The sequence below is a fragment of the Cyanistes caeruleus genome, chromosome 1 (genome assembly GCF_971803275.1).
Source record: "Cyanistes caeruleus chromosome 1, bCyaCae1.hap1.1, whole genome shotgun sequence".
NCBI lineage: Eukaryota > Metazoa > Chordata > Aves > Passeriformes > Paridae > Cyanistes > Cyanistes caeruleus.
The window spans coordinates 114,559,106-114,572,319 of record NC_141701.1 but is presented as its reverse complement, the minus strand read 5'-3'; the positions used below and the strand labels follow the sequence as shown (position 1 = coordinate 114,572,319).

Here is a 13,214-nt window from a genome sequence, read left to right as displayed (position 1 = left end):
GCCGTCGGACTACATTACCCATGAGGCACCGCGGCAGCAGCCGGAAGTGTGTTGCGGCCCGAGGGCTTGTGGGAAGTAGGGCCTTTCCTTTCCGTCGCTGGGCGCCATCAGGTGAGGGCCGGTCCGGGCGCGGCCTTTCCCTAAATCCGTGCCCATCCCGGGATCCGAGCGCCCATCCGCCTGTCCCGCCGCCGCGCCCGCCCGGCTCCGGGTGGGATGGGGCTGCTTCTGCGGGCGCGGTGCCTCTGGGAGGCCGGTGGAGGAGGGCCCGCGGGCTGCGCCTCGGTGGGGCGGGGAGGGGAGCGGGGCACCCAGCGTGGCCCTGGCGCGCCAGAGCGGGTGCAGGTCCGTGACAGACGGCGCGCCCTGGTTTGCTCCGGGTTTGCGGCTCGTTCGTGGGGATTTTTGTGCCATTAGGCCGTGAAAAGATGGAGGGCTGGGGATGGGAATGGATGAGCATGGATGAGCTATAGCTAGGCAGGTTTAAACAAGAGGGGTATTCAAAATCACACACGAACTGTTCTTGGCGTATTTTAAAATGTAAATAAAGTGACCTGCGTGTATGTGATGGTGAGTTCAGGTACGCGTGCTAATTGCTGCAGATATGTAAGGCAGCAGAGGTTTTTAGGAAAACAGCAGTAAACATGACTGAAAAATAAATTAATATTTGATTTTTTTTTAGATGCTTTAAACTTTTAAGACATATTCAACTCAGAAGAGAGTGTTTGTAATAATCATTGTTTCTTAAGGATAAAATTTGACCTGTAGGAACTTTGTGTTGAGCCCTTGCTCTGCAGAAGTCAATACAAACTAGCTCCAATATGGTGCTCAGCAGAAACGATTTTTAAAAACAACTTAAAAAATCCACAGAGCATCTATGGAGCAAAACACTAATGTCAGCAGCAGTAGGACACTGAGCATTGACACTTCTTTTTTAGTGTGACACGGTCAGTATGCCCCATTTCACTTGAAGTCCAGTTTCAGCGGATGTGGAGGAAGGCCTGCTGAGATGTAGGAGACACCATGTGAATTGCACTTGAGGAATCAAAAGTCCCAATCCAGTTCATTTCTTAAGCTATTGTTAAACTTACACTAATAAAACTGTTAAGCTTTCACTTAGAAGTAAAACCATACTGAAGTAACAATAAAGGCCACGCTCCTCAATCATGTAGCTCTTGATATATTTGTATCTAAAATTTGTTTCAGGCGTTAGTTGTTGGGTTTGGCAGTATCAGACATAACACATCTGAAAATTTCTCAGTTGAGGAGTTTAGCACTTCAGAATAAATAAAAAGGAAGAAAGTTGCTGGGAATAGTGACTGCAGGGTATCATGTTAAAGGCTGCCAGCTGTGATCTGTGTTCCCAGATGTGTCAGTGGTACAGGGAAGTGCGAGAGCTCCCTGTCTTTCAGTGCTGCCACTGTTGGAAGATGTTCAAACTGGGAATTGTATTCACTGTTCTCACTGACCTCTCCATCCAGCAGGTAGACAGACATGGGTGCCTACAAGTACATCCAGGAGCTGTGGAGGAAGAAGCAGTCGGACGTGATGCGGTTCCTGCTGCGTGTGCGCTGCTGGCAGTACCGCCAGCTGTCAGCCTTGCACCGGGCCCCGCGCCCCACGCGGCCGGACAAAGCCCGCAGGCTGGGATACAAGGCCAAGCAAGGTAATGGCATGGACAGGTGAAGTCCGTGTGCCACATGATGCAGTGACATTGACTTCCTTCAGTGACAGCAGAATAACAAAATGTGAAACTGAAGTGTCCCGCAATAAACTGAAGTTTTCTGTAGGAAATGAACAGAATATTGTAAATGTCTTCAGTTGGTAGCAGTGTCCGCAGCACAGCCTAAAACTTTAGCTTCACTTAATTTTGCATCTATGCCTTCTGTTGCCATTCTGGCAGGTAAAGATCAAGTGGGCTTTGGCCTCAATTTTTGTTCTTGTGCAATGTTAGTGCCACAGAATTGAGCTGGGTTTTTAGTATCCTACGTTTGGGGGATGTCCTTTCTCTGACCAAGTTTTGCCGTCTGTTACTTCAGCTCTTTTCAGGTGACTGAACTGTGACCTTCTAGCACCTTGAAAAGAACTACAAGAGATCTGAGTAGAGACTTGCACAAGAGCATGTAGTGACAGGACAAGGGGGAATGGCTTCAAACAGAAAGACTAGATTTAGATTAGATATTAGGAAGAAACTTCACTGTGAGGGTGGTGAGGCACAGGAACAGATTGCCCAGATGAGTTGTGAATACCTCATCCATGGCAGTGTCCAAGGCTAGGTTGGATGGAGATCTGAGCAATCTGGTCTGGTAGGTGTGCCTGTCCATGGCAGGGGGGTTGGAACTGGATGATCTTTAAGGTACCTTCCAAAGCAACCCATACTGTGTATTACAGCTGCATGCACCTGGGCAAGATGATGGACTTTGTACTGTTACTGAAAAACAGTTACTGGTCAGGGAAAGAAGTGGGAAAAGTGGCCATCCATGTGTAACTTGTGGAAATCCAGGTTAAAACCCAGTATTCACAAAGAAAATTAATAGCTAAGACTTGACACTTTTGTCACTGTTATCTAGTTTCGTCATTTCTCAGTGACTAGATTTCAGCAGAGTTTATGGATGGCTTGTGCTTCAGTGCTTTGTGAGTGCTGCCATCTGAATTGTGCAGTTTGGGTAGTGGTTTTGCTGGTGGGGTTTTTTTTGTGGGTTTGTTTGGTTTTTGGCTGGGTTTTTTTGGTGGTTTTTTTATGATTGTATTACAATATAGCTGTAGCTGATCTTAGTTGGTTTGGGACTGGGTAGTGGTAAGGTGGCATAAGCTCTGTTTTGGAACCAAAAAGTAGTTGCATCAGGATATCACTTTCCTTACTCAGTTGTAATTAAAATAACAAAAACATCTTGTACTATCTACCTCAGGTTGTAAATTTTGGTAAAAAGTGGTGTAATGACTTTGTGTTGCAGCATTTAATGTAAATTTTTGGGGATTGGAAATGCAGTGCAGGGATGAAAATTGGTACTAGAACTGTTCTAGTTCCTAAGTCACTGTTTCTTTTAGGTTATGTTATCTACCGTGTCCGTGTTCGCCGTGGTGGTCGCAAACGCCCAGTCCCGAAAGGTGCTACCTATGGTAAACCTGTGCATCATGGTGTTAACCAGCTCAAGTTTGCCCGGAGTCTTCAGTCTGTAGCAGAGGTGAGTATTTTGGTTATTGCTCACAAATTTGCATTGGAAAGTTTTAATCTGTAAAAGCTGAAAGTACTCAGAGACAAAATATACAAAACCAAACCAGCTGCTTTGTTAGTAAGTTGTTAGTAAGATTTTGAATAATGGTGGCATGAAAATAGCAGAATGTCTTTAAAAGCTCTATTGAGACAATAAAAAAACTGTTCAGACTTTAAAAAGGGGACCTGTGGGAACCACTTGGGTGGTTTAGTGAAGTTCTGAAGTATGCCACTATATTTGTTACAAAAAACACATAACTAGTCCAAGCCACAGTAAAATAAAGAGCTAGGCATGAGAAATAAGAACTTGCATGTGCTAAGGTGTCTAACTTGTCAGTAAATCCCATTCCTGTGTTCCCTGCCACATGCTGTGGATTGCCAGCTGCAGGTGATGTTCCTTTCACAAAGTACACGTGAGTTCCTGTCTTAAAGCCTGTAGCACCTGTTTGTGTAGTAGTACTGCTGCACAGCACACTTAGCTGTGTTGCAGGAGCTGAAGGCAGTGTGCCAGAGACCTGCTTCTTTATAAAAAACTGGTACCTCACAAGCACACAGCTTGGTGGTTAACTTATTTTTAGGTGAGATCTTGTTACTGAAATACTCAAAATGTAAACTTTGATTTGATGAGATCTTGTAAGCTTCATTGCTGTCACAGTTGCAGTCTGGAAGAGATAAGAGTTCTCACCTTCACAAAAAAAATCTTTCTCAGTGGGTTAGAGTTAGTACCAGGCTACATTCTCAAAAAAGACATTGTGGAAGAAGGGAGAGTGTCATTGCCTTTCCATCTTGAAGCAGAAAACTTTTCTGCTCTCAGGACTTTGAAAATATTGCTGAGTGACTTCTGCAAGTTGAATATGGTGGTATTTTTTTTTTTTCAGGGAAAAAATATAAATGGGACATGCTTATTTAAAAAGAAACACAGGTGATGAGTTTGAATTAAAAATGTTACTCTGTTTTCAGTGCTCATGGCATTGGGCCATGACATCTCTTCATATGTGTTATTCCCAGAAAACTGATGGTTGATCACATGCTCACTTATGCCAACTATAGAAGAGGTTATTTGCCCTCAGTTTTAACTTGAAATTTTCTGGATCTGACAGTCTTTCTGGACGACTTAAATTTTTTAATATTACAGAAGTGAAAAGCCTCAGTTGGAACTCCCATCCTTGAATAGAAGCTGGTGGAGGGTGACTGGTGTTCTAATATTTCATACAGCTGCTGCTCTCACACTAGAATAAAAGGTCTTGAAAAAATGTTACTCCATGTGCAGAAAATAGTCAAGGGCTGTTTAGGGAAGCCTGTAGCAATAGGTTAAGGTCACACTGGGGAAGAAGATGAACGAGGTCACATGGGTTCATGCTTCCCCATGGTGATGATAAAGGTCCTACAATTAAACACATGTAGTGTGTTTTAAATAAGGAGCATTCTTGACAAGAGAAGCAGATTGAGTTGCATAATTGCTATTTTCTGCTTTGTTTTGTTTTCTATACTAAGATTGTGTCTTCCTAACCACAAGTGAGGATAGGAATAGCAAGCAGTAATACGCCAGCAGTGGTACAAGGATTTGTTACATCAGCTATTCGTTTACTTCTACCAGTACAGGCTTACTCTCTGCAGAAATTTCTTTCTCCCCTGTAGCTTTGGATGTACAAATTAGTCAGTCTTTCATAACTTCCCACAAAAGATTGTTCCGTGACCCCAAGTGCAGCTCGTGCTCTCCATCTTCACATTGAAGTTATTTTTAACATTGTGTATTTACTGACTGGGTGCTTCTGTGAACACAGAGTTCTTTGTTTTGTCAACCAAGCACCTTCCTGCTCATGGTCTTTAAAACCTGTTACATGCAGGAATCCAAAGAGAATCCAAATTTTTTTTTTTTTTTTGTAACACAGCATTCTTTTCAGCTGTTACTGTTCTTACATCTTTGCAGCTGGAAGGAGATGAGTTTTTATAGGAAAAGAGGTTGTCCTAGGGAAAATTGAAATTTTATGTTTGAGGTAGTAATCTTTCTGCATCCATGGTTTTACAGCCTGTTGCATTCATTTTTTCCTCTAGGAACGTGCTGGCCGTCACTGTGGGGCTCTGAGAGTCTTGAACTCGTATTGGGTGGGTGAAGATTCCACTTACAAGTTTTTTGAAGTGATCCTGATTGATCCATTCCATAAGACCATCAGGCGGAACCCCGATACCCAATGGATCACCAAGCCCGTCCACAAGCACAGAGAGATGCGTGGGCTGACGTCAGCCGGGCGCAAGAGCCGTGGGCTTGGCAAGGGCCACAAATTCCACCACACCATCGGTGGCTCGCGCCGTGCAGCCTGGAGAAGGCGCAACACCCTGCAGCTGCACCGCTACCGCTAATTCTTGTAAACGTGGCCATCTAATAAAGATCATGCAGGTTGTTAAATTTAACAGTGCTTCTGCTGCTTCTTGGGTTATGTGGATGAGCGTAGAATTCTCCAGGAGTTCAGGTGTTTCTGTATTTTGACAGGCTTTTGAAAATGTAATTGGGTACTTGTGAAGATTGTAGGCCCTGAGTATAGAGTTGTGTGATGGGTTTCACTTTTGATAACATAGAAGGACGTGTGCAATGTTTATTGAAAACCCAAGGGCTGTCCCATGTTCTTTTTTTTCTTGGTCTGAGTTTGTTTTTAGTCACTGTAGGTTGGGGTCTCTGTTGTCCTGTGCTTGAACTGGAGGCCAGCTTTGACCTTGTGCAATGAGATGTAAACTGAAAGTGCTCATTTCTTTTTTATAGGTGATTAAATACTAATGGCTCTTTTATTTTTCAAGTTCTGTTTTTTCCTACTTCTTCAGTGTCAAACAAGCTCTTGGGCCTCTCAGCTACAAATGTCTGAATCAAATAAGCACAGAATGGAAAGGTAAAGCTTGCTCTGTTTGTTGCAGTGCACAGTATTAAAAATGAGGGCATATTGCAAAGAATGATAAGGTTTTAGGCTGAGTAGTAAAATACTGACTGTAGAGTAGATATTACTTCATTTGTCAAGATTGAGAGGGCACAGTTTCTTAAACCTTCCTTTTGATACCAGAGCAGAAAACATGTCTCTGTGTTAAAGAGTTGTATTCTGATTTACTCTGCATGGTTAGGTGGTAGAAATAACCACATTTGGATAGCAGTTACAGATTTATGTATTTCAACTACTTTCTGTGAGATCACAGTGTGACCTTTTCAGCATGAAGTCAGTTTGCACGTAATGGCTGAGAGATTAAATGCAATTCCTGGTAAATTAGGTGGATGGCTGTTGTAGCTTCCACAGATTCTGTACTATATACATTAGGTAGTCATAGGAAGAGAGGTTAATAGAAGGCCCAAGAAGTAGTTGTGTCTTCCAAGAACTTGAGCTTGGAATGTGGAGTGGTTTTTTTCTTATTCCTGAGTCTTAAGACGTGTCAAGATTTTCCCTTCAACTGAGCAATTCACTTCATACTCCAGTTTAGGTTCTGACAGCAGAGTGGTAGTCTGAAGAAGAGACATTTTGGCAGTGTGTTCTCAAAGCCAGGAAGAACAGCTCAAGGAGGAAATTCTTTGATGATATGTTTTGTGTGGTTCAAACAGCAGAAATGCAAAATAATCTTGTGTTAAAAAGTGTTAAAGCTATCTGCTCTAAAGATGGGAGATTTTTTTTTTGCCTCTCCTTTGAAGCATCACTGGTGTTCTTGAAAGACAGTCCTGTGATGGTATAGGACAGGAAGTGGAAGTTCCTCAGCAAATTTGATGAGGAGGTTTCCCCTGAGCGTGGAGGGGGTTATTGCAGAGAGGGGGCTGAGGGGCTGATCTGTCTGGTTTGTAGATTTAACAGCTTCAGGTAGTGCCAGTATGGCCAGTGTGTCCGTTCCTGTGGAATTTCTTTTGTCTGCTTGAGCAGCATGGTCTAGAAAAAGATGTCTCTGCCCATGGCAGGAGATCCGGAACTAGATGATCTTTAAGGTTCCTTCAACCCAAATCTATGATTTTTTTATCCTTTTTTTTTTTTTTTTTTTTTTTTTAAAGCAACAACTTCAAGGCTGATGATACTTTACTAGGAGATTGTTAAGCTGTTTGGACCCTTGCCATTGATGGGGCAGGCTGACAGCAGATGATGGGGCAGTCAGCACTAATGCTGTGTCCTTTGCCAGCATTCAGACCTTGCAGCATGTGGCAGGTGTCTTCACTGAGACCTGCCTTAGGTTGGCCCTTGTGGTCCTGTAATTTGAACTTAAAAATAAGGGGGAAAACACTATTCCCTCTGAAGTTTATTGAAAAGTGCTGATGCCTGTATCTAAAAGGGCATGGTATCTAGCAGACCAGTGAAGGAATTTGAAACAGATGGTGGTGCCTTCAGAGGATGCTCTGGGTACATACAGCTCATTCCAAGTCTTTGAGAAGTCAGATGGGCATAGTGTCTTTCCACACTGGAAGTGTCTCATGCTCTTAGACAGGATTTTGGGTTTAAAGGGACATTGCTGTGCAGAATTTATGTGAAGCAGAAAGACATTATATTTTACTAAAATCTTTTATTTTAAAAAGACAAAACATTGAGGAAAATTTTTTTCGTTTGGCACTGGTTTTTTTTGGGGGGTTGTTGGCTTGGGAAGTCAGGGTTAGAGAGAGGTTATGTGATCTCTGCCTTTCCTACTTGACTCTTGAACCTGTTGTGCAAGTTCAAGAGATTGCAAGTAGTCTGTGTTCCTTTAGATTGTGGTAGAAAGCAGTCACCTGAGACAGTCCTAGTGAGAGGCTGTAACTTGAGTTCAAGCCTCCCCAGACACCAAGGGTCTGCCTGAAACAGGGACACCGAGCTGTAGCTGAAGGAGGGCAGGAGGAGGGAAGAGGAAGCTTCAGGAATTTCACTAGGCAAATCTATTAATACATAGAGGAATCTAGTAATCTGTTTCCAGGCCGTCTACTTGGCTCTTGTTTGCAGGACTGATCATTTCTCAGTCTGAGCAGGCATGTTTTGAATGTAATTAGAAGAGCTGTCTGGCTTCTAGGCAAGACAAAGTGAATACCACAGTTAAAATGTAGAGAAATTGGGCTGTACAGTACCAGCTTGGTTCAGCCTGGTTTTAGGTGCTGTTGAAAATAGTTGACTGTAAGCTTTTATTAGGCTGGATTTTGCTTTTGTGTCAGCTGCCAAGATTAGCTAATCACTCAGCTTTTGGTACAAGGTGAAGACCTGGCAAGGGCACTATTTCTGTCCCAAAGGGTGGGATGTGTAAAAACAGATTGTGTGATTTAGGATGTTCTTTAAATAAGCAAATAGTAAACTCCCTTCCACATAGCTAATAGAAGTGCTCATTACTTGGCAACACTAGCTAGGTTGAAAAGCAGGGACTCACTAATCAACAGTGAGTGTAATTGTTTCCTTGCTTTGTCTCCAAAGCATTGGGAATCTCTGTGAGGCAGCTGTGTGCTGCTGGGAGAAGGACACTGGCATGATGCCCACGAAAGGCACAGATGCTGGTGGAGGAGGCAGTTGGCTCCTTCCTTGCAGCAGAAGGTCATGGAATTTCACTGGTGATTTTTGTGGGGGCCTTAGAATGAAGTAATTAGCGATGGAGGAGAGTTATAGCTCGACTTTCTCACTTATCTCTGTCCTTGTAATGCAGCAGTTGTTCACTAGCCTTGACCCAGTAGAGAAAAGTGACTGCCTGTGAAGAGTTCTGTACAGCTAATGAATTAAAAAGCCAGGCTCTAAAAATAGAGCCTGATTCCTACTCTATTATCTACTCACTCTCCAAGCTTGGAAAAACCACCATATTTTTGTACATCTCTTCTCCAGCAGACACAAGTCTAGTTCGCTGAGTATCAAGCCAAAACACTCAGAGTGATGGAAACACTGCTGCAGCCACAGAAAAAAAACAACAATTTGGATTTGAATTGGATGTTTTTTTTCTGGGGCTTTGAGCAACCACCAACTTTTTGATCCAATCCTTTCAAAGTAATTGTTTGAAATGTAAAGCTGTATGAAAGGATGAAGAGCCTGTAGGTTGTTCACTGTATGTGTCAAGGTTCTGAATCAGCTTCAATTTAATAATTGCACACAGAGTGTTTAGGTTGCAGAGCCTCGCTCCCTACAGTTAGGAAGTGTCTGAGCTACACTGCTTACACAACCTTTAATTCAGTGGCTATCCTGCTCTTACCTAATGGGCCAGAAGAGGCCTCTGGCAAAGCCAGGACTGGAACCCAGTTCTCCTGGACCCCTTGTCACTGCCTGAAATTTAAGAGAGCGTGCTTTTCTTTGGTATCAAATAATGATGCTCAATGATATAATTAAAGGCTCTTATTGTAATGAAGATGACATTCAATCTCATTAAATGCTGTCATCTCTCCATCATTCAGGGAAATGGAGAGCAGGGGTATCCTGGAGATTAGAGAGCAGATGAGTGATTAAATTAAGCCTGGCTCTGATAAGACCAGTGTTGGCTGACACTGCTCTCTCAAATGGCAGGTACCCCTATTCCAAGCCTGCTCAGGTCTCCCTGCACTTTTGGCTTTGGGAAAGCCCTCACTAGTTAGCATGTTGGACCCTAGCTGACCACATAGAAGTTTTGCAGTCTGTATCTCCTTGCACAAGAGCAGCAGAGGAATGCCTCTGGACCCAAGCTGGCTGTCCAGCTGCTGGCTGTGCAAGTTGAGGAATTCCCTTGGAAACAGGAATGGAGAGGACACATCAAAGGGAAAAAAAAATAATGGAGGAGAAGTAAAAAAAAAAAAAAAAAAAAAAAAAAAAAAAAAAAAAGAGGACAAGTAAGCTGGCTTTCAGTGGGGCTTGTTAGTACCCTGGTGCTGTGCAGTGACTTGAACACCTGGTGGAGGAGGCTACAGCTAGCCAGGGTCCCTCAGGGCTCATCAGCCAGGTCTGTGTGGAGCAATGCCCACGGTATAAACCTGACTGAACAAACCTACAGCTCCTCAGAATAGCTCCATCCATGTCTCTGCTATCAGTCTGCTTCTCTGAAACACCATGGGCTGCACTTCACCAAACCCAGAGCAGGAGGACAGTTCTCAGTTGGTGCTGTGAAATAAATGTCCTGTGTCCAGTGCTCAAGCCCTGTGTGCCCCAGGCCTTGTCACCAGGCTGTGTGTCAATAGAGCAGGAGGCAGAAACCAAGACCCTGTTAACTCTGCACTGTGTTCACGAGTGTAATGAAAATGAGTCGTCATCCCCTGAGAGCTCATCCACCAAGCAGAGGAAATAGCTCATTAGTCCAGTGTTCACTCATTCATTTATTCATACAGTTTTCTTGCAGCATTGTTTTTCTGTGACTAACAAGCAATTATTTGAACCCTTTGCTTGTATGAGAATCGCGGTCCTTCAACTCATCTGCTGTTACAATCCACCTGCCTCTCTCACAGGTTTCATGATTAGTCAGATAAGTTTAGATAGCAAGTTACGCAACATTTATAAATTATGTGTTTTGAGCTTTGTGTTTTAGGTTCTTTCAGAGCCACGTATAAAAATGTTTTAGAAGTTACTTTGTTTGCAACTTTGGAATGCGGTTTTGCCAAGGCGCAGTTAAACAAAGTTGTAGTGAACCTTTCAAGCAAAACCAAGTTTCTTGTATTATTTTCGCGTTGCAAGTTACTGCTACAAGTGTGGGTGGAGAACATCTGTTTAAGATTTTTTTTACATAAAAAGACACAAATTAAGATTCAGCTACACAGGAGAAGTCAGTGGGCAAAGTAACAGGACCTTTCTTGAGGTTTGTTGGGTTTTTTTTATATAGAATTATAGAAAATACTTGATTCAATTGGTTCTGTTGAATCTAAAGAATCTAGTCTCCAACCTTAATCTAAGTAGTTTTATTTCTGATAGATGCCTGGTAGTCCTTTCTTAAGAGGCAGTGTCTAAAAACCCATGTGAGCTAATAGTAAGTTTTTCATTTTAGACCAATGATATATGCTGGGAAGGTGATTGCTGTCCATTGTAAACAGCAATTTTAAAGCGATAGTTAGACCATATCAATGGGAAACACAAAATAAGTTGATTACTGTAAATTACACTGAAAACCCAACTCTTAGATTTATAATTTATTTCTGCCAAGAAGGAAAACAGAAATGAAAACACCATGAAAAACTGAATGACTGTTCTGACTTTTGAGACTAAATGAAAATCTCCAGTATAGTTATTACATTCATTGGCTAGTTTAATAAAAAATACAAGAATCATAAAACTATGACATATGACATATGTGAGTTCTGTTTTCACCAGGGATGGCCCCATTTCTTTAGAAATGAAAACTTAAAAATGCCTCTCTAGCAAACAATCTCACCTAGTAGGTGCTATTCTGACAACATTCTGAAATTCTAACCTATTTTAAGAAAAAAAATTAAAACAAGAAGTTTTGAGCATTAATAATTCTGTTAGCCAAAATATGACAGTGTTGAAATGAACCACAGATATGAAACTTGATGGTTTTCGCAGATTCTGCAAATTGTCCTAAAATCGCATTTACATCGCATTACAGCTTGAACATTGAGTTGTATGGTACTTTCATAGGAAGCTTGTAATAGCAGTAAAGGCTGAAGCAATTTTGTCCTGTGCAGGGAGTCAGACAGAGAACCAGGGTAGTGACTGCCTTTCATCTTCCCTCACTTAGACCCACCCTGAAGTGGTAACCCTGGACCAGCACCCACCAGCCAGCCCAAGCCGACCCATTTGGTTTCTCCCTGGTTTTATTTGCAGCTGTGTGAAACAGGCTTCTGCGTGCTGCTGAATCGCTTCTTTTTGCTGTTGTTATTCAACAGGAGTGAGATTGCCAAAGTTGTAGTTGTTTGGTTTGTAAAAGATGAGCTGCTCAGCGTCTTGTGCCAATGCTGTTGTCACAAGAGCTGATTCTGTCTGTCTGTCAGGCACAGTGGGGAGGAGCAGAGGTGGGTCTGAGCTGGCCAGCTCTGAGGTGGGAGATTTCCTAATTCCAAGATACACATGGTGCAATGTGTCCTGCTGTGATCTGCGACCCAGCACTGAATTAAGACTTGGTATTGCCACAAGAGGAAATAAAACAAGAAAAAAATGTGCAGGGCCAGCCTGGAGGTCTAATGGACACAGTGCCTGCTTTTCACAGGGACCAGCATTTGGAAAAAGGCTGGTGAGTGTGGAGCAAGTCCAGGGCCACATGTAGCATCTCCATTTCTCTGAAGAGCAGGGTAAGGATTTCCTCACGCTGTGGTTGCCCTCATGCCAGCAGCCACCCAGGACAGCTGCAAGCTGTGACATCCAGCACTGGCTGGGAACTCCCACAGGGCTTCTGGCTCAGCAGGTGCACGGGCTGGATCCGTATGCAGGATGGCATCTGAAGGTAGATAAAGAGAAAATTATTGCCTTGACTCATAAGTGCCTCCTGTAATTTGAAATGGGAAGTGGAAATGCAACCTGTTTTGATGGTCTGCTCCTGGAAGCTCACTGGACCAGAGACTTTCCAGATGACTCAGAGCAAGGTGGTTGTTTGCTGAGAACTGCTGTATCAAGGATTTGGCAGGATTATATAACAAGCAGTTGTCCTTCACCCCTGATGTGTCTTCTCTGCGAGACTGATGCTTACAATTCACCAGTGTTGAGGAACAGCAATAAAACAAAATGGCAAGTGCCTGGAGGCATCTTCAGGATGCAGCTGAGCTCCTGCCTGGAACAGATCTATTATTTGTTTCTAGACATTGCACTCCAGTTCAGGAAAACGATAAAATTTCCCTGCTAGTCTAATGATGCCACCCATTCCTTTGCAATGGTCCTGTTTAGGTTGTGTTTGCCATAGTGTACCTCGCTGTATTTAGCAGGAGCACTAAAAACAGTTGTGGAGAATGTACCTCTTTCTTTGCTAAGGCTCAGAGAGTGAACTCTTCGGGAACTGGAACAAGGCTGCCTTATTTTGTGTGCTTGAATTTTGCTATGTCTCTTTAAGTGCCCCTCCTGGAAAAGATTGTACTGGATTGGTGCAATTTGGTGAAAATTGTCAGTGTAGATGAAGGTTAAGAAGATCCATTCTAGGATGCATT

The 13,214-nt window shown here is 43.0% G+C and overlaps 1 protein-coding gene across 2 annotated transcripts; it reads left to right on the top strand.

Moving 5' to 3' along the window:
* The first annotated feature begins 5 nt into the window (after window positions 1–5).
* RPL15 (ribosomal protein L15) lies at window positions 6–5,626 on the top strand. Of its 2 annotated transcripts, none has more exons than XM_023919240.2 (4): window positions 6–111; window positions 1,485–1,666; window positions 3,049–3,185; window positions 5,270–5,626. In XM_023919240.2, exons 2-4 carry the CDS (start codon window positions 1,495–1,497, stop codon window positions 5,573–5,575), a joined length of 615 nt encoding a protein of 204 aa, XP_023775008.1. In that variant the 5' UTR covers window positions 6–111; window positions 1,485–1,494; the 3' UTR covers window positions 5,576–5,626. The 2 variants fall into 2 exon arrangements, with proteins under 2 accessions (XP_023775008.1, XP_023775007.1); XM_023919239.2 differs by having other exon boundaries at window positions 7–111; window positions 1,482–1,666.
* The last annotated feature ends 7,588 nt before the right edge of the window (window positions 5,627–13,214 follow it).